This window comes from Mus caroli, unplaced genomic scaffold (assembly GCF_978045245.1).
Source record: "Mus caroli unplaced genomic scaffold, Mus_caroli_1 scaffold_6, whole genome shotgun sequence".
NCBI classification, from domain to species: domain Eukaryota; kingdom Metazoa; phylum Chordata; class Mammalia; order Rodentia; family Muridae; genus Mus; species Mus caroli.
In genome coordinates, this window is record NW_028227261.1 from 49175636 (window position 1) to 49201560 (window position 25925).

Sequence of the window (25925 nt, forward strand, 5' to 3'; positions counted from 1 at the left end):
CACAGAATAAAGCTAACATCTCCCTTTGCCACTGTGCTCTGGGAGACTGATCTTTGAAGACCTGAATGCAACTCTAATGTGAACTGCAAGACGTGTTAAGGTGAACTGTAAAAGATGAGCTAACCCAAACCTGATGTTCAGCTGTATCTCACATACACAGAGAATGAGCTATACAACATTCCTCCTCAGTGAAACACTCTGCTTTGTGGTGGCTTGAATGAGAACTATCCTCCTTAAGTTCATGGATTTGAACATTTGGTCTCCAGCTGGTGGCATTGTCTGGAGAGGCTATGGAACTTTAGGAGGTGCAGCCTTCTAGAAGGTCTATCTGTGGAAGCAGGTTTTGAAGTTTATGGCCTTATCTCACTTCCTGTGTGTGTGTGTGTGTGTGTGTGTGTGTGTGTGTGTGCATTAGATGTAATCAGCCTGCTGCCTGCTTCTGCCTGCTGCTGCCATGCCGTATATACTCTGGCCCTGGATCTGTGAACCAAAATTAACTTTGATTACACTGCTTTTCATCATGGCATTTCATCACAGCAACAGAAAAATAACTAATACTTGAATATTTTCTATAGGTGTCATTTGTTTAAAATACTCAACTACCAGAAGTCACATTGGAAACTGGGAATAGTATATCAAAGCCAAATTAATAAAAGTGTACATATACCTTATTTACCAAGTCCACCACCCATCCATGAGGCTCCTGTGAGAAAATAAATTCAAAAATTAATATGGGACTAGAAAAGCTTCCCCACTGTTAACCTTTGCATTTTTTATTTCCTAAATGGGAGAATCTAAAGAAAAAGCATTAAAATTTGAAACATACTTTGAAAGTCTTTTCCCTGATGTTTCTTAATGTATGCCTTGAACATTACTGTATACTCTTTCTTTCTTTCTTTCTTTCTTTCTTTCTTTCTTTCTTTCTCTCTCTCTCTCTCTCTCTCTCTCTCTTTAAATTTATTTATTTATGTATGAGTGTTCTGTGTATACACATGGTGCACGCCAGAAGAGGGCATCAGATCCCATTACAGATGGTTGTGAGCCACCATGTGGTTGCTGGGATTTGAACTCAGGACCTTCGGAAGAGCATCCAGTACTCTTAACCATGGAGTCATCTCTCCAACCCCTACGGTATATAATTTTTGAAGTATGTAAGTTAAGTCTTTGCCATTATAATATTTTAAGCATATAAATCTAGACCTCCATGGGATTTGTCACATTGGGAGCATTCATGCATTTGGGGGCAGCTGGAATTTGTTGTTTAGGTTCTCCAAGGAAAAGAATAACTCAAGTTAAATTCTCTAAGAAAGTTGTATTTTATTTATTGTGTCTTTCTAAAACAGGACCTCAAGTAGCTCAGGTTGGCCTTGAACTTGTTATACATGTGAGACTGGTGGTATTAAACTCCTTATTCTCCTGCTGCTTTTACTTCCAAGGGCTGGGGGTTACCAAGGTGCACCACCACTCAGGGCTCAATTTTTTATTTTAGAAATTAAAACTTATTCCTTAAAAGGTAACCAAGGAGGAAGTGAGAGATTGGAGTTCAGTTCCAGCCTCATCATCACTACCCTTAGCTAGGTCTTCCCGGCTCTCCCTTCTCTTCCTCCTTCTGCTGTGCACTCGGGGCTCAGGGTTAGGAAGAAAGAGATGGCACACCCACTTCCCCAGAGCTCAGAGTGTAGCAATTAAAAGCTAAAACCACTACATACACAAGCAATTCAAATTATGATTAATCAGTTGTAAAAACAAAAACCAAAGGGTTCTTTAAAGAATAGGAGGTTACTCTATATATGTAGTGGTGCTGGACAAGATGGTAGGCTAAAGGCCAAAGGCTGAAGCACTCAAGCCTATTTGGGCTTCCCCAATAGGTGTGTGTGTGTACAGTAAAGTTAAAGATTTAAATGTTAAATAAAAAACTAAATACAAATAGAAAAGAAAGGAAAGTAAACTATAGATATGGGGAGAATAGTATTACAAATATAACACAAAAAAATCAGAAATAAGGGAAAGATGAAGGAACATGAAGACAGAGACAGTCTAACATGATTCCAATCAAAGTTCCAAAAGAAGACAGACTGAGAGAGAAAGTAATTCACTAAAAGATAATGGCTGAGAAGTGCCAGAACTGATACAAACTATTAGCCATGGTAAGGTGCTTGCTATCTTAACAGCAGGAGAGTGGCCAAGAAAGACGGTTGATACCAACAGCTGGCCTACATACGTAGACATACACAAAGATCTGCAACACACGTGTACAAACTCAAATGAATACATGCACTACATTCCTCATCCCCATTCATGCACACCTCCCCTTCAGTATGTACATGCACACAAGACATTAGCCATTAAACCAAGAAGTCCAATCAATGAATCTGCACATAAGAATTAAAAAGATAAGGGTGAAGGAAGAGGAGTCTAAAAAAGAAGAGAGATGAAAATGCATTTCTCATAAAGAGCCAGGCCAAGAGCTACCTTCTCAATGGGTATAATCAAAGCCAGGAGACACTGCAAAGGACAGATTTACTATTCTGATAAATAACAGCTATTAGTCCAGAATTTAAAAGGCAATGAAAACATTAAGAAACGTGAAATAAAAGGTTCAGGCCATTAAAAAAAAAAAAAAAAAAGTCAGTCAGTACTGGACACTTAACTAAAGCTTATTTTATAAGTGAGCTACCTCTATATAGGGTTTAAAAAGATACAGGGAAAGATTAAGAGATTATGCACTAGAGATAACAAGGTAGTAATTAAAGGTTGAGGCAACCACAGGAAACAAACTGAAGTTTATACGTATTAATCATGGGAGAATAAAGATAATGAAATTCAGGTTTTGTTTAGGTAATAAGTTAAAGGTAGCCACTAAGAATGACAGAGGAGAACCTGCAATCTTTCATGAGGTTTGGCTGTGAAGAAATCCATGCTGGAGCCACAAGGATATAAGGGCAAGAACATTCAGAGATGGGAAACACCAGAGTGTGCTGAAGGAGAATAACCCAGGGTGAGGAAAGACTAAGACACCAAAGGAGGAGCAGGAACCCTAAGGAGCAAATACTTGAGAAGGCAGGACAGGCAGCCAGGGCTCTCCGGGGAGAAGTAATTCCTCTGTGAGAAAAAGAGGAGACGCAAAGAGCGAACCTTTCTGGTCTCAGTTGTAGAAAGCAATGAAGGGAAATAACTGTCTGCTGAGTACTTATTTGCACTAAAGCACTAAGTGTGGCACTTTTACACACTCCTGCCATGTAACACAACAAATGTGTTGTGTTCACAACAAAAAGTGAGGAAAAGATTTTAGTATTTAGGAAAACCATACTGTGTAAGTTCCAATTTCATGACTGCATAAATTCTTCTTGTATCCTGGTACCTGGCCTTGGGGAAGTACTTAGGTAGTTTTAATTTCTCATGCATGAGGAGGTTATAAAATGGAACCTAACTCACAGGACTACTGATTACTGAGGGACTCAACTGTCCACCCTTGGCACTCAGCAGTAGGATAGCACTTGAAGCAGCGCTGCATGAACGATCCCTTCCCACAGTCCACATACAGGATACAATTGCACCAACTCTTTCTTCTCCTGTAACCTTGCCTTTTCTATTTCCTCCACTACACTACTGAGGTGTAGCTTATCCTAGTATATTGTTATACACTGTCTAAGCTTGCTGAAAGCTGACTCAGGGAACTAGGAGCCTCTCCCTTGTCTCCTCCTCCCAAGCTCCCTATCCTAGCGCAGGCTCATCCCTTCACTCTGTAAAAGGGACAATGGAAAGCAGCAAGCAAATAAGGATATTAAAAACATGTCCATGAGAATACCTGGGAAGTAAGTTACTTCCAAGCCAAGTTACGACTGCTTATCCTACCATATAAAAATGTCTGCAGTGGGGAAGAGGTGAAAAGCTCACCCACGCAGAGCCTGCTCTACCCCACCTGGGACTCTCAAACAGGAACCCAAGCGTGGCTGTTTCCTGGTTTCCTCAGTCTGCTTCTGTAAATGGCTGATGCACGGTTTCTCCTTTTTCTTGGAAGCCTCTCCTGAAGAACCCTCTAATCTGCCCAGGACACATTCCATTGGAAACTGCAGCTGGCTGCCTCAGTGGAGACTTCCCCAGTTGGATTTCCACAAGCTCTTGTTTGATGTTACCTTTCATTTGCTCTCAGGTGGGCTACTCCAGTCATCACTGCTACATGTTGTAAAGGCCCAATTTGATGATGCTTTGCTATCTGTTGCTTCCTATGTATTATTTTATTTTATGCTATATAATTTAAAAACTGGGGCTGGAGAGATGACAGTGGCTGCTCTTTCAGAGGTCTTGAGTTCAGTTCCCAGCAACCACATGGTGGTTCATGACATCTATAAGGGGATCTGATGCCCCCTTCTGGTGTGCAGGCATACATGCAGCAGAACACTCATACATAAAATAAACAAACAACAAATAAAAACATCTAAAAAAATGAAGTACAAAAAACCCCTCCAGTCATTCAAAACTGGAAAGATATCAAAGACAGTTTTTTATACTGTACAGAATAATCATGAATCAAGAACAAGAACCATGTAATATTACACTTTTTGATAAAAGCAAGGAATACTGGTATTATTTCCCAAACCTAGAATAATGTCAGATAAACATCAAGTGGTCAAATCAAATGTTAAGGTGATGGACACCGTTCCTAACAACTCAAACTGACTCATTTCAACTGTTTCTTAAAATCCAGCGTACGAATGAGAGTACATTTAGGTCACCCCCTTCTTGTGGGTATAATGCTACTGCCAAGTAGCAGAGCTCCCACTATCAGGACACTGGATCTGGAAATGTAGGCACGAAAGTCTCAATGCTTGTGTGTTTGCAAGGAAATTCTAGCTAGCACTGATTTCATTCTGGGTTTTTGGGTAGAACTAATCTTTCAAGTAATTTCAAATGGTCTACTCTCTCAAAAACCTCTAGGAAACTGGGACACTAATTAAACTGTGGCTCTGATAATCCAGTATGTAGGGCAGTGAAGCAATTTTTTTTTTACCAAATATAATTTCAGATAAAAAGATTTTATAACATTACTTAATAGCTACAGAAAAAAAATAATTCTTAAGAATTTTCATAAAATTTAGGACTTTCTATTAACCAGATGCAGCATTTCCTTTACTTCCAAGTGATTTTAACTCTTCTAGGTAAATGATCAGTCTTGAAGCAAAGACAACTTTTTTCAACATATTTATGGATCAAAAAGGTGAAAGGGTGGCACTTACCTTTTGGAAAGTAGATGCAGGTGAAATAGCAAACACATTTCCCTCTCCAAACACCTCTGCCCAGTTCCTCTGAGACACTTTCATTCTGTTTTTAAAGTGGTATTCATTATCAGGATTGAAAGCCTATATTCAAAGAGAACAGAGAAACATCACCTACTTTTAAAGCAACATATTAGCATAAGAAAAGAAGGTAAAAATCCAGCCTTTGGTCTCTCCACTCGCCGAGTTGTTGCAGCACACTGGCCAAGCTCAGGTCTCGGCTAAGTGAAGGAGCCAAGGACTGGCATGATGTTCCTCTGCCCTGCGAGTGTCCACGCTATGGGAGATGGAGCCCGCAGCCTGAGAGGTCTAACTTCAGGGAAGGCAATGCCAGTATCCCTGAGTGGCATCTTTCCACCAGTATAGTCAAATGACAGCAGTGGAGACAATGAAGCTGAGGAGAAAGGCAAGAACTGGAGAAAAGGCGGAACTCTCTGTAAATATATTTAAGAAGGGAATAAGAGAGTTACCAGGGAAAGTTACTGAAAATCTATTAAGACTAGAGAAGCATTTCTTCCAAACATGATGGTTGCTCTGATTTTAAACTAAAGGCAAGGATTCTAACAGCTAAGTTGGTATTTCTCATGACAAAATATTCATGTCATTAGTTATAAGTAGAAAAGCATATTATCTTCAATTAAATTGAAACCAAGAGAGTAGCGCCTCAATTTCAAGATACCATACCATTGTAAGCACACCTAGAAGACCAATGGGAATTGGATCCTGTTTCATCCTCTCTGCAACCAATTCTATTAGTAGCATCAACATGTTGTAGATTCCTTCATGAATTTCAGTACCCCACTTGTGAACAGCACTTGATGTCAGGAGCTGCAAAAACAAAAGGGAATTTAGAGTATAACTTGGAAAACTACAAGAAACCTACAGTTTACCAAACAGATCTTCAATAGTCAAATACCCTTTTAGATGCAGACGGCTTTAAGACTAGTAACTGTAATTCAGTTTCTTCATGTAGCTCAAATTCTGAACTTTAATGTCATTATAGCAAAGCAGTTTGTTTAAAAACAATTTTTTTTCAGGGTCTCTCTAGGTAGTACTGGCTGCCCTAGAACTCATTATGAAGACCAGGCTAGCCTCAAAGTCACAGGGCTCGGCCTGCCTTTGCTCCCTGAGTATTGGAACTAAAGACAAGAAAACCCATGCCTGTCATTAAAACAATTTTTAATTTGTTCTTCATTATTATTTCAGGAAACCAAGTAATATACAGCAAATAGAAACTTGACAACTATTATGGAAACTACTGGTTCCTAACTGATGTGGCCTTCAATAAAGTTCTCAAGTTCTCGGAGACACTGTTCTTATTATTCTACACAATAAAAGTATCGCTACTGTGGCATAACTACTGCTCATCTTATTCAGATGTTACAAAGATCAAAAAATATAACAAACAAGGACATTTTACAAATGGTAAGGTATTAATATATGTCACCAAGATAACATTAATTAGTAGCTCTGGAATCTAAGAATAGGAGGATGTGTTTCAAGTGTGTGTGTGTGTATGTATGTGTGTGTGTGTATGTGTGTGTGTGTGTGTGTGTGTGTATATATACATACATATATATATTCATATCTTAAAAGGACTGCATCTTCTCATCTTTTCACTAATAAGAACTTTCAATATGAACAAATTTTATAAATACTATCACTAACTTACAGTACTTAATTTCCATTTGGTTATGTACAAAATAAAAGTTAACTTTTTAAATGGTAAAGCAAATCTAAAACAGCTCAAAATAATAAAATATTGCAATCTATTTACTGTAAAATAAATATCAAATGTAAAGCAATGGCCTATCATATTAGATTCATTAAAACAGAAGTTGGAGGCTTCAGCTCTTCAGTCCTTAGGACATCTAATTCAAGACCAGCTGGCAGTCAGTGAGGGCACAAAGCGTCAGACGGAAATCTCTAGGATGCTTCCATAGGGTTTTGTTTAGATGGATGGTGTTCTCTTTTTTATTGCTGTTGGTTTGAGGTTTTTGGTGCTTGTTTTTAGAGACTGGGTCTCAGTTCAGGCTAGCCTCCAACTCCCAATTCAACACCTTAGCTTCCCAACGCTGGAACTACAGTTGTGTGCCACCAAGCTAGGGAGCTAGGGAGCTAGGTTCCATGTTTCTGGAAGATTTCCCTTTATAGGGAAAATACTCGGCACTAAAAACTTACTTTGCCCACCCTGAGAACCGAAGAAAAGCAGCCTGGACAAACCCAGATCTCAATAGCTGTAGAAAGGAACAGCAGTTCTACATTTTCTTTACAGGGTTTCTCTGTGTAGTCCTGGCTGACCTGGAACTCTCTCTGTAGATCAGGCTGGCCTTGAACTCAGAGATCTGCCCACCTTTGTTTGCCTCCCAAGTGCTGGGACTGAAGACGTGTATCACCAGTTCTACATTTTTAAAACTTTGATCAGTTCCACTGTTAGCTCAAATGAGAAAAACTCCAAAAACTACATTTATATAAACTGGCAAAGTACGATTTTTGAGGCAACAGTGACTGTATACTGCTCCTACACCTACAAATTATACATTAAATGAAGCATTGATTATGAAGCTTCATGTGATCTCAGCAATAAAACGCACCAGTCTGCTCTTATCTCATTAGTTCACTTTCACTTTGAGCAGCTAGTTCTACCTTCCAGAAGAGACGGCGGAGTCAGGCAGGCAGCACCTTGCATAGATGGGCGTGAGGTTTAAACATAAGCATGCATTGGAGCTGACTTGGATTGCCTCTGCTACAGAATAAACAAGTCAGCTGGAAGGTAAACAACAACAGTAAAAACAAAGCCCCTTTCCTGACCTTCTCCATGCTTTCAGGACCGACGTCTAGAAAAGCTGGAGGTGGAAGGAGGAGCCTTACACTAGGAAGCAATCATAGAAAGCAGTACCAAACAGACTAAATCCTGTCCAGCTTGCAGAGGCCATGCCTAAAGGCACACCCAAGTCTGCTGCTCTGACTTCATCAAAGACAGCAAGCCCAATTATGAGGGTAGAAAGTCTTCTTCATAGTTCTAAACCCTGAGGAACTTTAACTTTTGGCAATTCATAAAATTCAGAGTATCTGTGCTCACAGTTTCAGAGAAAAGCAAGCAATCAGCCCCTGACTGCAGTTATCAGCTAAGGGGATAAGATGAAACAGTTCTCTCAAGCAGCTCTATTCCAAGTTAAGAGTATTCTACACCAAACATGAAACTCACTACAGAACTTTCTGGATCTGAAGCTTCTCAACCTAAGGGCTAAATTTCATGCTTAGAGATTTGTTTAATGTTTTATTTATGTGCACATGTATGTCTGTGTATTCGTATGCACAGATGTGTGTGGGTATGGGTGCCAAAAGAGGATGTCTTGTCCCCTGGAGCTAGAGTTACAAGTGTCTGCTTGACACGGGTGCTAGGAACCAGACTCTGGTCCTCTTCATGAGCAGCCAGTGTAACCAACAGCTGAGCAAACTCTTGGTCCCTACAGACTGTTTTGTAAACTAGTAAGTTGTTTCCCATGACTAATAAACATACATTTCCTTCTCTGTAAACCAATGTTCATACTATGACACACAGTATAAGCTATAGGACATCTGCTATTTTTAAAGTTATTATATATTAAGAGCACTTTCTATTTAACATTATAAATTGGTGAACAAATTCATCTAAAGGACAGACCTTGATTCTAAATAATTTTTACCCAAATGACAACTTAAGGAGACTTATCCCCTTTTTTCAAAGATTAAATAATTTTGTTTCTCAAATTAATTTTGTTATTGCTTAGGCCTTGAATCAAGGAATATTATACCAAAGCACAAACAAGAATAACCATTTACAAATAAATCACGTAGGTCTAGTGACTTAATTTGCATATGGAACAAAAATGAATGCAAAACCTCTAAGAACAAGACTGTGGGACACTCATTCCAGCTAAGTGCACTGAGCACTTGGCTTTCCACTATGTCTGTGACATAGCCCTTTCTCTCATAGGAAAAGCCTCAGGTCCTGAAAAGGGACTCAGGCTGAGTCAGACTGCCTTTAGAAAGCCTAGTCTGTGGTCTCCTAGCTGAAGACGATGGCTGTCTCAGAGACGTAACCAGATTGAGGAGCAAGCCTATTACGATGGCTTTGACAAGACATGTCCTCATCCACGGCATTTCTCTCAGGAAGAACAAACTTTTAATAGTTTATAATGTTTCCACCTTACAAAACAGTAACATAATAATCCCTGAGCCTTAGGTGTTTGTGTTGTAGATATGTCAGTTGGAACTGGGCTCCATAACTCTGCATTTTGATTGGTCTTCTGTTGTGGTCTTCACTTGATGCAAAGAGACATTTCCATGATGAGGGGTGAAAACGTACAGACTAAGCAAGTTGTAGTTGTACATTTAGGATTATCTACCTACCCACCCACCTACCTACCTACCCACCTACCTACCCACCTACCTACCCACCCACCTACCCACCTACCTACCCACCTACCTACCCACCCACCTACCCACCTACCTACCTACCCACCTACCTACCCACCCACCTACCCACCTACCTACCCACCCACCTACCTACCCACCTACCCACCCACCCACCTACCTACCTACCCACCTACCTACCCACCTACCCACCCACCTACCTACCTACCTACCCACCCATCTACCTACCCACCTACCTACCCACCCACCTACCTACCTACCTACCTACCCACCTACCTACCCACCCACCTACCCACCTACCTACCTACCTACCCATCTACCTACCCACCTACCTACCTACCTACCCACCCACCTACCTACCCACCCACTCACACTCACACACACACTCACACACACATATATGCATAGAGCAACAATTAAAGAAAAAAGAGGCCATGAATTTGGAAGAAATTAAGGGAGAGAGTGAGTACATGGAAGGTTTGGAGAGAGGAAAGAAGGGAAATGGTAATTATATTATAATCTCAAAAAATTGAAAGTCAAAACAAAAAAGAAATGGTTCTGGCTTGGGTAATGAACACTAATTTACTAAGTGTTACAACCTTTAGTTTATTAAGGTATACAGTCCCTAGTATATGTTCATCTATTCTTAAACTATTAAATATTAGGAAGTAAGAGTTATATTTACCAAAGGTAAGTGTAAAAACTTAAATGTAATGGAAGTAAATTATTGCTAAGTTTCAAATTCAGAGCTTACTTCATATTAGAGAATTTCTCAGTTGAATAAGTTTCATGAACTGATTGCATAGATTTTTTTTTTTAAGATTTATTTATTTATTATATGTAAGTACACTGTAGCTGTCTTCAGACACTCCAGAAGAGGGCGCCAGATCTCTTTACGGATGGTTGTGAGCCACCATGTGGTTGCTGGGATTTGAACTCTGGACCTTCGGAAGAGCAGTTGGGTGCTCTTACCCACTGAGCCATCTCACCAGCCCCGATTGCATAAATTTTTACATATGCATAAGTTCCTAAAACTAAAACCAAAAAGGTCACTACCTTAGTCCTTACCAGCAATCAAATCAATACACTTCCTTACCTTCTTAAATGCCTCAGGCATACACCGCTCCATAAATCTTTTGCAATTCTCATCAGACTCTGAAAGACCTTGGTTAAACAAATAAGAACATATAAGTTAAGTAAGGTTCAAGTGCTTTTTGTAGGCATTGTTTATTTCTCCTAAATTAATACGTATAGACCTTTATCTCAAAGCATTGATTCGTAAGCAATTATTAAATACAGACATGTATTCTGCTGTCAGGGTATGCTGAGAAATAATGATAGCATTCAGCCAGACACGAGTTAGGCCTGAAATGGACAGTCTAATGGCTCCATGTCACAGTGGCTCCCATGAGCAGCATGTGTATGGAGGCTGGAAGACAGCTTTCAGGAACAGAACGCTCCTTCCATTCCACTATCTAGATCTCAGTGTTAAAACTTAGGTCGTTAGCCTTGGAGGCAAGGGCATTTACCTACTGAGAGGTAGGTCACTGGGTCCAGGATGCCAGCAATGAATTTTATCATTGGTAATATTGATAAACAATTCTATTTTCCAGAATTCCTGCCTAGCATCCTAACAGGCTCTTAATAAATGCCAGTGTTGGGAAATCAATACTAAATGCACCATAGATGTCTGCCGAGATTAAACTTAGGCCTAGTCAAAATATTTCTTTTGATGCATTTACATTTAATCATGATAGTAAACTATGCATTTCTCCTGTCCCCGTCACCCCTTCCTTTCTCTCTCATGGCCTTGGTCTCACAGATGCTAGGGAAGTGTACTGCCAAACTCTTCCTACTCTGAAAAGCCCTAAATTGAGTCCAAATATGAAGTGCTTTAAGCTGCTAGGGGAAAAGTTAATTTTTGTCTCTACAAAGCTCTTCAATTATATTATAAGTAATCTTATGCTCTACTAGAAATGAAAACAGCTGATCTAGTCAAAGCTTTTATCGTCCCACGGGGAATGACAAAGACTGAGAAAATAAATGGTGTGACCAAAGTCACAGACAACGATTTGTGTTTGACCTACAGGAAACTTCGTGTCCTGCAACCAACACCTGAGGTGTGGAAGCTTGCTTACCAAGTCTTGCTAAGTAGGTGGAAGCCAGCAGGCATTTGCCTAGTGACTCTTCTCGCTTGTACGGGATAGACCAATGATCAGTCAAAACGCGGCTTTCCAGCTCATACAAATTGGTTGTAGGAAATTCAATTCCTTCTCCTGAGCAATTTCCATTTTCATCGTTCTTCTGAGAAGAAAAAGAGAGATGAGCATTAAAAAAAAAAAAAAAAGCAGCACTCCAATTAGTGACCCCCCCCCCCAAAGTACACAGAATTTAACACAGAGCAGATACTTAATCGATGGTAGTTATGTATACCAATAGTGTGAATTCATCTTTCTCAAAAATTACTTTACCAAACTCCAGAAATTCTCAACTTATCATTCTGATATCCCCACTCCCTCTCAAAGATTATCGTTCCCTTGAATTCTCATTTTCTCTTTATAAAATATTAAAACTACATCACTGTTGGCCACGCTGCTCTTTCTCTTTTTACCTATGAGTCTGAGCTTGAAGGAGGCATCTAGCCTGCTGTTTTTATCTCCCCACGTGGCACTGACAAGAACTACTGATAATCCCCAATCAGGATCCCAAAGTCTTTACTCCCCCAAAAGACTGCTGTTATGCCCACAACAGAACTTTACACAGCTTTAAACCAACCATGTTTCAATTTTACCCCCAAACTTCTCAGGAATATTTGATCTTCTGCCTGACACTTCTCTTAAAAAGCTAGGTTTTGCCAGGCAGTGGTGGCGCACGCCTTTGATCCCAGCACCTTCGAGGCAAAGGCAGGTGGATTTCTGAGTTTGAGGCCAGCCTGGTCTACACAGGGAAGCCCTGTCTCAAAAAACAAAAAGCAAAAAAAAAAGGCTAGGTTTTTCTTCCTTTGCCGATGCCTACCTGAAGGTCTGGTTTTTCCTTCTCTTCACCCTTCTCCTTTATCCACCAACTGTGAGTCCCTCAAGCCTTTTCTCTGTTCCAGCCATTCTCTTCATATTTATTTATCTGTTCTCCAAATCTCCACTATGAACCATAGACAATTCATAAACTTCTTTTGATTTGTAAAGGTGTGCGTGCGTGTATTATGTGCATGTGGAACACTGAATTCCCTGGAGTTAACAGGCTGTCCTAGCATTCCCACTGTGGTGGTAGGAACTAAGCTCTGGTCCTCGGCAAGGCAGCAGCAAGTACTCTTGACCAGCTGAGCTCTCACCAGCCTCAGATGATCCATACGTTTCTAACTCAGCATCGGTCTCTCTTCTGACCTACAGGCTCACAAGAGAATCTTCTTTAATATCTTTTCCAATTCAATATGTGTTCCAAAACCAAGTTCATGTGCTTCTCCTTATTCCAGTCCACTTCTCCTGTCTTTCATGCTCACAAATGGCCCATCTGTTGAGCAGCAAATCAGAAACCAGGAGAGCATACTTAACATTTTGTTTTCTTATCCCTCTTGATCTCATTCTGCCTAAACTCCTTCACTCCTCTCAACTCCATGCACTTCTGTCTCCACAGCCACCTCCTAACCCACAATACTCCTGGATGCTTCCTAACTGGTGGGGGGTAGGGTGGAGAAAGGCCACAGACAACCCTCCACCCACACTGACCTTAAAAACCACAAATCTAATGCTAACCTCAGAATACTTGATGTCCTTAAAAGCAGTTTTTAAATGTTCACCAAGGCCTTGTGGATGACCTATCTTCTGTCTCCCTCTCCAGATTTCTGCACTCTTGTTTCTCTAAGAGCTACTAGCTTCCTGAGAGGCACAACACCGGAATACTTCTGAATTACCACTTTGCTGCTCTCATAATCAAAAACCCTACTTCCCTTGGTCTTCAAGTAGAGTGGGGCTTTGTGTACCCAGCTTGATGTCTAAGCCTAAGCTACGAAAAGGGAATATTGCCTCCTGCCTCCTGGCTCTTCAGTATAGTGCCCAGGACTCTTGTCATCCAGATACTATGTACTAAAGAAGTCCAGGATAAATAAGAGGCCACCTATGTGCACCCTGTCCAACAGCTTTGTTGGGCACCACTGGAGCCAAGCCCCGAAAGCCAGGGAAAGAACTTGCAGATCCCAGACTCTAGCCATTACCTTCAGTTTAAGTGCTTCTGCTGAAGCCCCAGATGTCATGTGCAGCAATACACTGTTTCCTGAGGAGAAGTCTAAGGCTGCTTCCTGCAGACCCGACGGCATAACGCTGTTGTATCCCACATATCCCGGTTCACCTTTGCCAGCTTTAGCCGACTTGATTCCTATACACACTGATGTCAGAGAAGACTGCCTAAACCAGGCCAAATTTCATCCAAAACTTATCCTTGTCGTTCTGAAGTACTCCCTCATAGCATTTAATCACAAATGTAATTGGATATTTGCTTATGGTTTTTTTTTTTTGAGACAGAGCCTCACTAGGTACCTCTGGCTATCTTTGAACTCACAGAGATCCACCTGCCTCTACCTCCCAAGTGCTGGATTAAAGTCGTGCGCCACCGTGCCAGGCTTCTGTATGACTTATGTTTATCCCCCACAGGACCATGCTCCATAATGGCACAGACCTACTACTCACTTTAGATCACCTTCTATCTCCGGAGACAGACAAGGGCCTAAGTCCAAGTCAGTCCAGAGTAAATACTGTCAAACAGGACTCAGTCCATGCAAAGAAGCAACTCTTAATGGCCTGAGGGAAGACATGCCTTTAGTTTTCACCAAGCTAACTTGCGAGAAGGAAAGCAAACAGAACCCCGACTGTCCAAAACCTTCAAGTTGTTTCAAGCCTAGTTTCAGTCATGCCATAATTCATCCACAACAAAATAATAAAACCATTCCATAAAAAACACTGAAACTCCAATAAAGGAAAAAATCCACTATTATAGGACAGAAATGATAAAGCACAAAAATTAATTTCCATTCCATACCAATGGAACTTTTCAAATGTGTATCAAAACTCATAATTTAACACCACAAAGTTATATCCATCAGAGAACTATTTCCCCCGAAGGATAAAACATGGATATATGTTACAATATAAATACACTTCAAAATGTTATCCTAAATCAAAAAAGTCTGACATGTCAGTCCACATACTGTATCATGCTACGTCTGTGAAATGTCCGCAAGAGGCAAATGCACAGCCACACATGACAGGCTAATGGTTGGCAGCTCTTGGGGACTTAGAAAGGGGAGTAATTGACAATGGCTACTATGGACATGGTGTTTCTTTTTTAGGTGACAAAAACATTCAGAAGTTAAGGGTTATGGTGGTACACACACCTCTGTATACAAATACTTTTTGGCATGTAAATTATATCTCAACAAACTCATTAGGAGAATTAACACATTATGGGTAGTGATTATAGTCCCTTACCAAGAATTTTTAAACAGCAGAACTTTATGATCTGTAATAAGATATAATACCTACCGGAGGATCCAGCAATACCTCTCCTGGGCATATATCCAGAAGATGTCCCAACCGGTAAAAAGGACACATGCTCCACTATGTTCATAGCAGCCCTATTTATAATAGCCAGAAGCTGGAAAGAACCCAGATGTCCCTCAACAGAGGAATGGATACAGAAATTATGGTACATTTACACAATGGAGTACTACTCAGCTATTAAAAAGAATGAATTTATGAAATTCCTAGCCAAATGGATGGACCTGGAGGGCATCATCTTGAGTGAAGTAACACAATCACAAAAGAACTCATACAATATGTATTCACTGATAAGTGGATATTAGCCCAAAACTTAGGATACCCAAGATATAAGATACAATTTGATAAACGCATGAAACTCAAGAAGAATGAAGACCAAAGTGTGGACACTGTTCACCTTCTTAGAATTGGGAACAAAACACCCAGGGAAGGAGTTACAGAGACAAAGTTCGTAGCTGTGATGAAAGGATGGACCATTTAGAGACTGCCGTATCCAGGGATCCATCCCATAATCAGCTTCTAAACGCTGACACCATTGCATACACTAGCAAGATTTTGCTGAAAGGACCCAAATATAGCTGTCTCTTGTGAGACGATGCCGGGGCCTAGCAAACACAGGAGTGGATGTTCACAGTCAGCTATTGGATGTATCACAGGGCTCCCAATGGAGAAGCTAGAGAAAGTACCCAAGGAGCTAAAGGGATCTGCAACCCTATTGTTGGAACAACATGATGTACTAACCAGAACCCCGGAGCTCTTGTCTCTAGCTGCATATGTATCGAAAGATGGCCTAGTCGGCCATCAATGGAAAGAGAGGCCCATTGGACTTGCAAACTTTATATGCCCCAATATAGGGGAATGCCAGGGCCAAAAGAATGGGAATGGGTGGGTAGGGAAGTGGGGGGCGCTATGGGGGACTTTTGGGATAGCATTGGAAATGTAATTGAGGAAAATATGTAATAAAAATATTAAAAATTAAAAAAAAATTAAAAAAAAAAGAAGAATTCAGCTACACTTCCACGGTGTTCTTATCCAGCAATGCATAACCTAAGTCTAATGATATAAATTGAAATGAGAGCATATTTAACAAAGTAACTGGTTATGCTCTTCCATTAGAGGGCTCTACTCTCATGAGCACATAGGCAGCATTAAGTGGACTCAGGGGGAGTATGATGAAGTTGGGAGGTGGGGAAGTGTCAGAAGGAATGGGGGGGAGGGTTGAAGGGGAGGGAACAGCATGTGTGCTCAATCAAAGCACATTATATGTATGTATGAAAATGGTCAATTAAATTGTTTTAAATAAATGGGAAAAAATGTCAAAAAAAAAAAAGATATAATACCTGTGGCCAGTATGACAGTTTTAAATTAACCATTTAAAAATCACGATTAGGGTCTGACAGGTAAAAATAACCTGCAACCTGCTAAGTAGTTAACGTTTTTAGCCTATAAAAAGGGGGGAATAAGGAGAGTTAGGGTGTATAGGAACAAGATATACTATATATGTCTGAAATTGTCAAAGATGGTAGTTTTGAAAAGGAGGGAAAGCTATGTAATGCACAAGTGTAGGCAGGACTAGGGTGTGAGAAAGCTGCTTCCAACAGAGATGGGAACTTCTGGGGGAGGGAACAGTGGTGTGGCTGCGTGTGTAGGCTGCCTTAGGGTTCCGAGTCACCAGTTTGTGTTGGGCCTGATCTTGGCAAAAACTATATATTAAGCAAAGCAAAACAAACACTGCACACGAGAGCTTAGGACTGTCCTACTGTAACATAGTTCCAGCAGACATAACATATGGGAGGCATTTAAGGAAAACTCAAGGATGTAATATATTATTTTCTTATTAGACATGAAAAGACATCAAATCTCAATGATAAAATAATGATCATGTATTCTATGTTGATTAGAAATAGTTTACTGACAAGGTGCTTAAGACTAGAGAACAGATGCAAAGAACATCCCCCTTCTCTAGGAGAATGGCGTAGAGAGTGGAGAAAGCGACAAAAGAGGTAAGCAGCCTAAGAACTCAGTCTCCAGGCAGAGACACAGAGCACATTCAAACCAGGACTGATTTATTTTCAAAAATAGCAACACCTCAGTGTTTCCAGCTTTATATACAACAAGAAGGAACTCCTTCATTTTTTACTATTACTTTTGCTTAAAACTAAAATTACTTACTTTTAAAAATATAGTTTACAATGCTTAATGAACCCAGCACTTGTTAGAGATGCATAGTTTTAAACTAAGGCAGAGGGGAAACGCACCTACCAACAACAGAATGACCCCTTTAACCGACAAACCATTAATGATATCAAATCTGAATTTAGTTATCAAGAACACCACAATGCAGATAAGCCCATGTATAAATTATAAATGTGCTTTGAAATTGGCCAGTTCTAAAATAAAATCAGTGATTAATGTTGTATACATATGCATCTTAAGCTTTTTCCCAAGTATGCAATTACTTTATTACTATATATACTATAGATATGAAAATATAAACAAGGTCTAGTTCCTGTATCTGGTAGAATCTGAACATTGAGTCAATTTAAAAACCTGTAACTGTTAACTTCCTGTGTCTGCAAACCCTCCAGCCTAAGGCACATTATTTCCTCACGCTGCCACTGTGGGGTGTGACTCCTGCCCCAGAGGATCAGCACACATATTTATATTTAGCATATGAATTCTAAAAGAAATATGTATCTGCCTAACCACTTTTTATGTTATAAATCACAATTAGCAATGGCCATATTAGTTACAGCTCATCATCTACAAACTAGCATGTCTGAAAAGCCAAGGGAAGCAACTTAACTGAGTGCGGAGTTTTAAAAATTACTTGACATTTACAAATAAGCTTTTAAATTAATGTCATGGCCTTAGTTTTTATTTAGGAAGCCATCCCAGTGTAGTTAAAAATGAATCAACACACTGCTCCTTGATACAGGGTACATTATAAGAAGTTAACACCCCTAGTTGAAAGAAGCAAAATCTGCCAGTAAATAGATAAGCTTCCATATGCCAATCTACTGAACTCACACATGTAAAGATTATTTGACTTAGCCAGTGTGTGTGTGTGTGAGGAGAGGGGTGGGCAGGTGGATCTCTGTAAAGCTAGCCTGGTCTACAAAGAGAGTTCTAGGACAGTCAGGGCTACTCAGGGAAACTCTTTCTACAAACAAACAAAGATTATTTAATTTAATGAAGAAAAGACTGCCAATGTTGCTCAAAGTATATTTTAATATCAAGGGGGCTGGAGAGGTGGTTCAGCAGTTAAGAGCACTGACTGCTCTTCCAGAGGTCCTGAGTTCAATTCCCAGCAAGCAAATGGTGGCTCACAACCATCTGTAATGGGATCTGATGCCCTCTTCTGGTGTGTCTGAAGTCAGCCACAGTATACTCATAAACATAAAATAAATACATTTTTAAAAAATCAATTTATTTTAATATCAAACTATCCTACTAGCAAACAATTACAATGTAGTCAAAAGAACTTCCAAATTTCTGATCACATACAGAAACTAAAGCTGACTACACTGTAGCTAGAGAAGACAAGTACTACTGCCAATAGCTTAAACCATGAAACCATTAATACTTGATTCCACATCACCGGTTTACAAAAACTTTCAGAAAATCTTGAAATTGTCCACTTTATTTATACTGTATTTTCCAAAACAACTCAGTTGCGCATATCTAATATTTGTTATTTCAGATTAAAGAAACAATTCCTAAAATCCTGCTAAGATGAGATGAATGGGCACCCAAGTGAAAGCAGCATATACAGGGACCCTGAACCGCACCCTCACTCATCCGGAACAGACAAACCAGAGCCTCACTTCCTACAGCCCCTTGCCTAGGAACAACAGCCATCCCTGCGTTTACAGTAGATAGAAATGCCAAGTCACAGCCTGTGAAGTGGCTCAGTGGGTGAAGGTGTTTGCTGCCAAGCGTGACAACTGATTTCACAGACTCACCATGCTCCTGAAGCTGTCCTCTGTCTCCCCCCCCCCACACACACACACAGAGGGGAAACATATGTAATAAGATAATTTAAAACAAAAAGCTTAAGTTCCAGTTCCCTTAGACCTAAGGCATGCTTAACACATTTTCCAGTTCCTTCCTGGACAGGTGGAAAGGCAAAGTTTCCAAAGCACCACCCCAGAACCCAGGAAAACGCTTTTACAAGGAGCGAACGAGGCGCTGAGATGGCTCAGTGGTCAGTGGTTAGGAATGCTGGCTGCTCTTCTAGGGGACTGGAATTTGGTTCCCAGAATCCATATGGCAAGCCCGAGGCTTTCTACAACTCCAGCTTCAGGGAATCTGATGCCCTCTTCTGGTTTTCACAGGAATGAGGTATGCACGTAGTCCACAGACATATATGCAGCCCACAACTCATACATGTAAAATTAATTTTTAAACATTTTAAAGTGCAAACAAGCGGGACATGGTGGCTCACACCTGGGTTCCAGCAGTTGGGAAGACTAGGCCATGAGTGAGTTACAGAACATCCTGGTATACAAAGTGAGACCTTGTCTCTGAAACAAACCAAACCAAAAAACACAAACAAACTAGAATTTATAATTTCCACAACAAAGATCTGGGCATGAAAGGATTACCCATTAAAACTTTATTCTTTTCTTCCAAAGCACTAGTGATTTTTTTTTAACCAATTAAAATGCAATATAACATTCTGGATATGAAAGAGGTCACCTTATCTAGAATGGAGTTGGCATTTGTTCTTAATTTCATGTTTTAGGTAATTTCACACATTTTCTAGGTAGTCTGAATGGTGGATTCTGCCACCACGCTTGCCTTTGTGAGCGTAACTAAGATCCTGAACCTTCCCGGTGCATCTCAGTTTCCCTCAGTGAGAAACAGGGACTAGGATTAACACAGAGACAACAGGAACAGAGCATAAAGCCGCCAGCCTCTCTTCAGGCTGTTTGTAAGCACTTCTCTCTCAGCTGGACTGACTAGCCGTGGTAGAGTAGAGGCACTTCAAATGTCCCACATCCTGAGAACTAACAGTTCAGACAGGAATCTGTTTCCTTCCTCCCTCTTCTCTCAGACGGTAGTCTCAGGAAGAATGGCTCCTATAGGCTCATATATTTGAACGTTTGGTTCCCAGATGGTAGATTATTTAGAAAGGACTAGGAAGTGTGGCGTGTTAACAGGGGACACTTTGGGGTTTCAGAAGACCAGGCCAGGCGGAGTATTGCTATCTCTCTGCCTCCATCTTGCAGATCTGCTGCAAGGTGTCAAGCTACTGCCCTACTGCCATGTTTGCCTGCCTTCCACCACGCTTCCCACCATGATGGTTATGGACTAATAACCCTCTACAACTTTTAAATGCTTTTATATGATGCTTTTACATGGTTATGGTTCTCTTCACAGCTACAACCATAATTAAAACACTTCCTAGTCTCTGAAAGCTTTATGAAATTCTTCCAATCAATGGTCAATGTAAGACCTCAGGAATTACCTACACAGTCCTTTAACACTGCTTTAGCTGAGAACCTTCTCATGCTGCTTAAACTGACACAATGTTCATCTAAGTGCCATGCCTTGGACCTGTGCCCTCTCCCTATACAAACTGCTGCCTGTCTTACTCAGGGTTTCTAGTACTGTGAGAAAGCCATGATCAAAGCAGCTTGGGAGGAAAGGGTTTATTTATTTGGTTTACAGTCCATTGAGGGAAGCCAAGGCAGGAAGCTGGAAGCAAGAGCTGAAGCCGAGGCCATGGAGGAGGACTGTTCACTGGCTTGCTCCCTGTGGTTTGCTCAGCCTGCTTTTGACAGTCCAGGACCACCTGCCCCAGGGGTGGTGCCTCCCACAGTAGGTGAGCTCCCCTATATCATCATTAATCAATAAAATGCCCCACAGGCTTGCCTAGAGAGCAGTCTGATGGACAATTCCTCAAGTTGAGATTCCCTCTTTCCAGATGTCTAGCTTTGTGACAAGGAGACCAAATACACACAAAAAGAAAGAAGAAAAGCTTATTATTTCTTGCACTGGGTACATGCTCTTCTCTCAAAACACACTCACTCATATTCATTCCCTCCCTCCCTCCCCGCAGCCCGATTCCTGTAGCACAGGCCCTGTCATGAAAGCACACCCGTCAGGGATGATCTTCTCCCCGCCTAGAATGTCTACACCTAGAATAACATGAGCTAGAGGCATCACAGTGAGAGGAGCCTCAGTTGAGGAAATGCCTCCATGAGATCCAGCTGTCAGGCGTTTTCTTAATTAGTGATCACTAGGAGAGAGTCCTGCCCATTGTGGGTGGTGCCATCTCAGGGCTGGTGGTCTGGGTTCTGTAAGAAAGAAAGCGGAGCAAGCCAGTAAGCTGCACCCCTCCATGGCTTCTGCATCAGCTCCTGCCTCCAGGTTCCTGCCCTGCTTGAATTCCTGTTCTGACTTCCTCCAATGGTGGCTATGATCTGGATGTATAAGCCAAATAAACCCTTTCCTCCCCAACTTGCTTTTTGGTCATAGTGTTTCACTGCAGCAGTGCCTTTGCGTGGAGTCCAATCGAATGCTGTTTTCCCATCCTGCTTGCATCATTAGCTCTCTAAACACCTTTTTACAAGTTGAATTGCCCCACTCTCCAAGAACCTGCACACCGAAGAGTAAGACAAGGTCAGGTCGTGCTGAGCTCTGGTATAAGTCTCTGAGAAATCTTGGTGGTTTGTTCTCAATTGTTGTTCACACCCCATCCTCCCTGTGGAGTAATACTGCCCTGTTGAGAATGCAATCCTAGCGGCTCTAAGTACCACTTCTGAGTTCCACTTTGGCCATGTTATAGCTCTTCTCTGGACTCCAATCCTCTATCCAATTCCCTTTTTGACTTTACGGGAATATCCAACAGGCATCTCCTAATTCCCCAATTTCCAATCCTCCCCACCCAATCATGTTTCCTTGTTTAAAAATCTTCAACTCCTTCATTTTTCTTCCCAAAGTTGAGGAGCTAGCCTCCTCCCAACCCCTGCATTAAACCCCAACAATATTTGCTTCTTTGCTGTGCTTCAAACACTCCAGGCCTGTCCTTACCTTAAGTCTCTGCACGAGGTTCCTTCCACTGAAAGAGAAGATCAGACAGCACGACCACTGCTTTTTTAGATAGTTATTCTGGAACACACACCTACTCACTCACTGGTCCTTCCCTACGACAGGAGTGGAGCTGAGTAGAGACAGAGGCTTGGTGGTTCCCTAGCTTGGCGTGTTTACTATGAGGTTCTACAGAGGACAGTTCTATTAACAGGCAGTGCCCTCACCTTTCTCAAGTCTTTGTTCAGACATGACCTCTTCTACTAAGCCTGCCCTGAACAATCTATTTTAAAAGCACCTTGTCCTTGTCATACCCACATACTCAGTCCAGTTAGCTGCCCCCACTTTCTCCCACAGTTCTTAAACCATGCAACATTCTACATTTTGCTTATTTATCTTGTTTGTTTGATTGAAACATATTTTGTTTTACTTATTTATCTGTCTTCCCTGGGCTACATACAATGTAAAGCTTTCACCAGGGAAATGTGTTTTTGTTGTATTATCTAAGCTAGTTACAGAAACAAAGATGCTCCATAAATATCTGATGAATGAATGAGTGAAGAGATGTTAGGTACCTGATAAATACTTGCAAAAATGAAGAGAAGGGGAAGGATCCTGGGCACAGAGACCTCTGTGTACTGAGGCAATTTAGGGTGACAGATTGAAATCATATTCCCTACCTTCCTAATATCCACCTAGGAGCTGTTTTAGGCCACGTACTTGGGTATCTGGTGCCTCCAATCAGGCTATGTCATAGAACAGAAGGAGCTCTGTCTTGTCCATTCAGTGTCCAGTGTCTATACTCGGAATCCCAGATCCTTACACAGCCTCTCCAGAAATACCCCAGAACGGCTGCCTAAACAGGGCTAGCACCAAAGTGCTTAGGTCACTCTGGCCCTGCCTGGTCCCTCTTTATAGATGAAATTTTAATTAAAGTCTATCTCAAAATAATTCTAATCCCTACCCGAGCACAATAAAGCGTTCGCACAAACATCACTTACTAACTTGTGAGAGAAACATGTCATTAGTTGCTTTGTTTCTAACTACAAAAGGTTTTGTGGGCACTGAGTAAGATCACTTTCCAGTATGAACAAGAATTCTCCAGCTCATTGTGTGTGTGTGTCTGTGTCTGTGTGCACGTGTGTGTCTGTGTGTGTGTGTGTGAAAATGTCCTAAAAACCCAGATTCCAAATGAACAAAAGTAACGTGATATGCCTTAAGAGATTATCTACACAAATATTTCACTTATAGGAACATATCTCCATTAAGTTTCTTTATGTTACTCCTTTTAGAAAGAGACTCGGTGTTCACTCAAGCAATGCATTCTAATTTGCCTTACTGTTTACAGCTGTCAGATAATTCACTGGTAAGAAAACGATCCAAATGTGAGACCTGAGGCCAACGGTGAGTAAAACACAAAGGGAGAAAGCAAGGCCCCACTGTTTCTGCTGTGGAGAGGACATAGGACGGCAGTCCAGAAGCGCAGTGTTAACCCAGCGAGCACTGTTTAGTCAGGGGAGCTTCTCTTCACAGTGGGTGACAGTCACTGTGGACTCATACCTGGGCAAGCGCTGAGAAAAAGTGACCGGTGAGAAGAAAACTGTGGAAGAGTGAGGGAAAGAATGCAGGACCAGAGGATGGAGAAACAGCTGTAAAAGGCTGTCTTCTGGACACGGCATTGCTGCTACACTCATGAATGTTACCCTCTGACAATCCATCCAAGATGGGGTCCATCAACATTCCAGCTCAGATAGGGGAGGGGTTGCTAAGGGAGAAGGGCTCATTCCCCACATCCCAGTGGTATAACCACAGAGATCCAATAAATGTTCACCTGTGCTGCATGCAATCCTAACTTAGCAATGGGTCACAAAAAAAAAAAAAAAAACAACAAAAAGCAGCCAAACACAAAGAAACAAAAGACATGAAAATGAGAAGGGGGCTTGTTGGGAAGGAAGGACTCAATGAGAATAAGATAGGTAAGAGGGAGATGGGGGTGTGTGAAGAAGACCCAAAGACATTATATATATGAAATTGACAAAAAATAAAACATTAAAGACACAAACCAGCACACATGGGTGAAGTCTCACCATAGTTGTGTGACTTTTGATGGAGATTTCCTAACCCTGGCTCAAATGATATTTTAGGCTGGATATTTATTTATTTGTTGGAAAAACTGTCCTGTATATGAAGGATGATTAAAACTATGAGCTCTGCGGGGCTGGCGAGATGGCTCAGTGGTTAGGAGCACCGACTGCTCTTCTAAAGGTCCAGAGTTCAAATCCCAGCAACTACACGGTGGCTCACAACCATCCATAACAAAATCTGATGCCCTCTTCTGGAGTGTCTGAAGACAGCTACAGTGTACGTACATATACTAAATAAATAAATCTTAAACAAACAAACAAACAAAAAAACTTTGAGCTCTGATAGTCAAGGAGACTCTTAGAGACTGCTAAGACCTAGCGCTGCAAGTGTGGCACACGGCACTGGGCTGAGTTTAGGTGTCCTGGGATAATGCAGAGCTCCATTCAGACTAGGCAAGCTCGCTACCAACTGCAGCACACCCTCCGCCCTCCTGGCTTGCATGTACAGTAGAATGTTTTCTCTTTCTTCACTAGAAATGATAATCTCTGCAAATAATCTCCTTACTGAAGTCCCAACTCCTAAAAATGAAGAGTGTTTTTAAAGCATCTATTGGGTGTGTTCTTTCCTATGTACTGCTGTTCTCTAAGCTAAAGAAAAACATAAAGCAAAGGACCTAAGATCAAATTTAATCTGTTAAGTCCAAAAGTGGCTCATTATTAAAACACTGGCAAGAGTTCAAACAATCCGTCCCTACAAACTGTAATTGAAAGAAAACACCCTAACAGAAATCTGCTCAAAGACCCCCAAAATTTAAATGACCTTCAGCAACTGTTTAAAGTTTTCGACAACCAGCTTGGTCTACATAGAGAGTTCCAGGACAGATAGAATTACATAGCTAGATCATGTCTCCAAAAATGGATGGATGAATGGATGGAGTTTTAAGCAACATAACTTTAGGGGATTATGTGATACACATGAATAGAACAAATATTTCAAAAGAGTGATGGCAACAAATAAAAACAAACAAGAAGAAGACCCAGAACGGATTTTTCCATCTAACTTAGTACCTCCAATAGTAAACGCTGCCTTAGACCTTAGGGAAAAAAACAGAAGACCAACCCACTTCTCAAAGCTCTCCCAGTTCAGTATGAGTGAAAAATAATAGTATCCATATAGTGGGAAAATGCCACAACATGTAAAAGTGTCTATTAAAATTCAAAAAGGGCAGGGAGAATGAATAAAAGGTTGTGTAATGGAAGGTTATACTTGATGAAGCCTTAACTGACAACTACCAATAAAGTGATTAACAGCATACTGGGTATGTTAGTCTTCGAGGTCTTAGGGTCTCGTGGAGCTGAAATAAGATTGTTCCTACCCTACCACCGACCACAAGGCTGTGTTAAGTCTACTTTGTAGAGAACGGACAAGTGCGGGGTCAGACCGACACTAGCAATGCCATGGATTAGCTCTTCAGGTCAGTCAACCAACCCAGTGAGAACAGAAAAAGGTGGCGGCAAGGCAGGTCAGCCAGGAGAAAAGCCTTTTGCACCAATAAGGAATC

The 25925-nt window shown here is 41.1% G+C and overlaps 1 protein-coding gene across 2 annotated transcripts in view; it reads right to left on the reverse strand.

The window, feature by feature from the left end:
• The window catches only part of Usp24 (ubiquitin specific peptidase 24), a 124425-nt gene that overhangs the window by 81687 nt on the left and 16813 nt on the right, over positions 1-25925 (reverse strand). The window contains exons 2-6 of one of the 2 annotated variants that reach the window (XM_085839125.1): positions 11834-11996; positions 10792-10859; positions 5961-6104; positions 5238-5360; positions 668-703 (exon numbers count right to left, since the gene is read on the reverse strand). In XM_085839125.1, coding sequence (XP_085695251.1) covers positions 668-703; positions 5238-5360; positions 5961-6104; positions 10792-10859; positions 11834-11996 — 534 coding nt within the window. Of the gene's footprint in view, positions 1-667; positions 704-5237; positions 5361-5960; positions 6105-10791; positions 10860-11833; positions 12000-25925 lie in introns of both variants that reach the window. The other variant, XM_021159480.3, reaches the window with a different exon arrangement.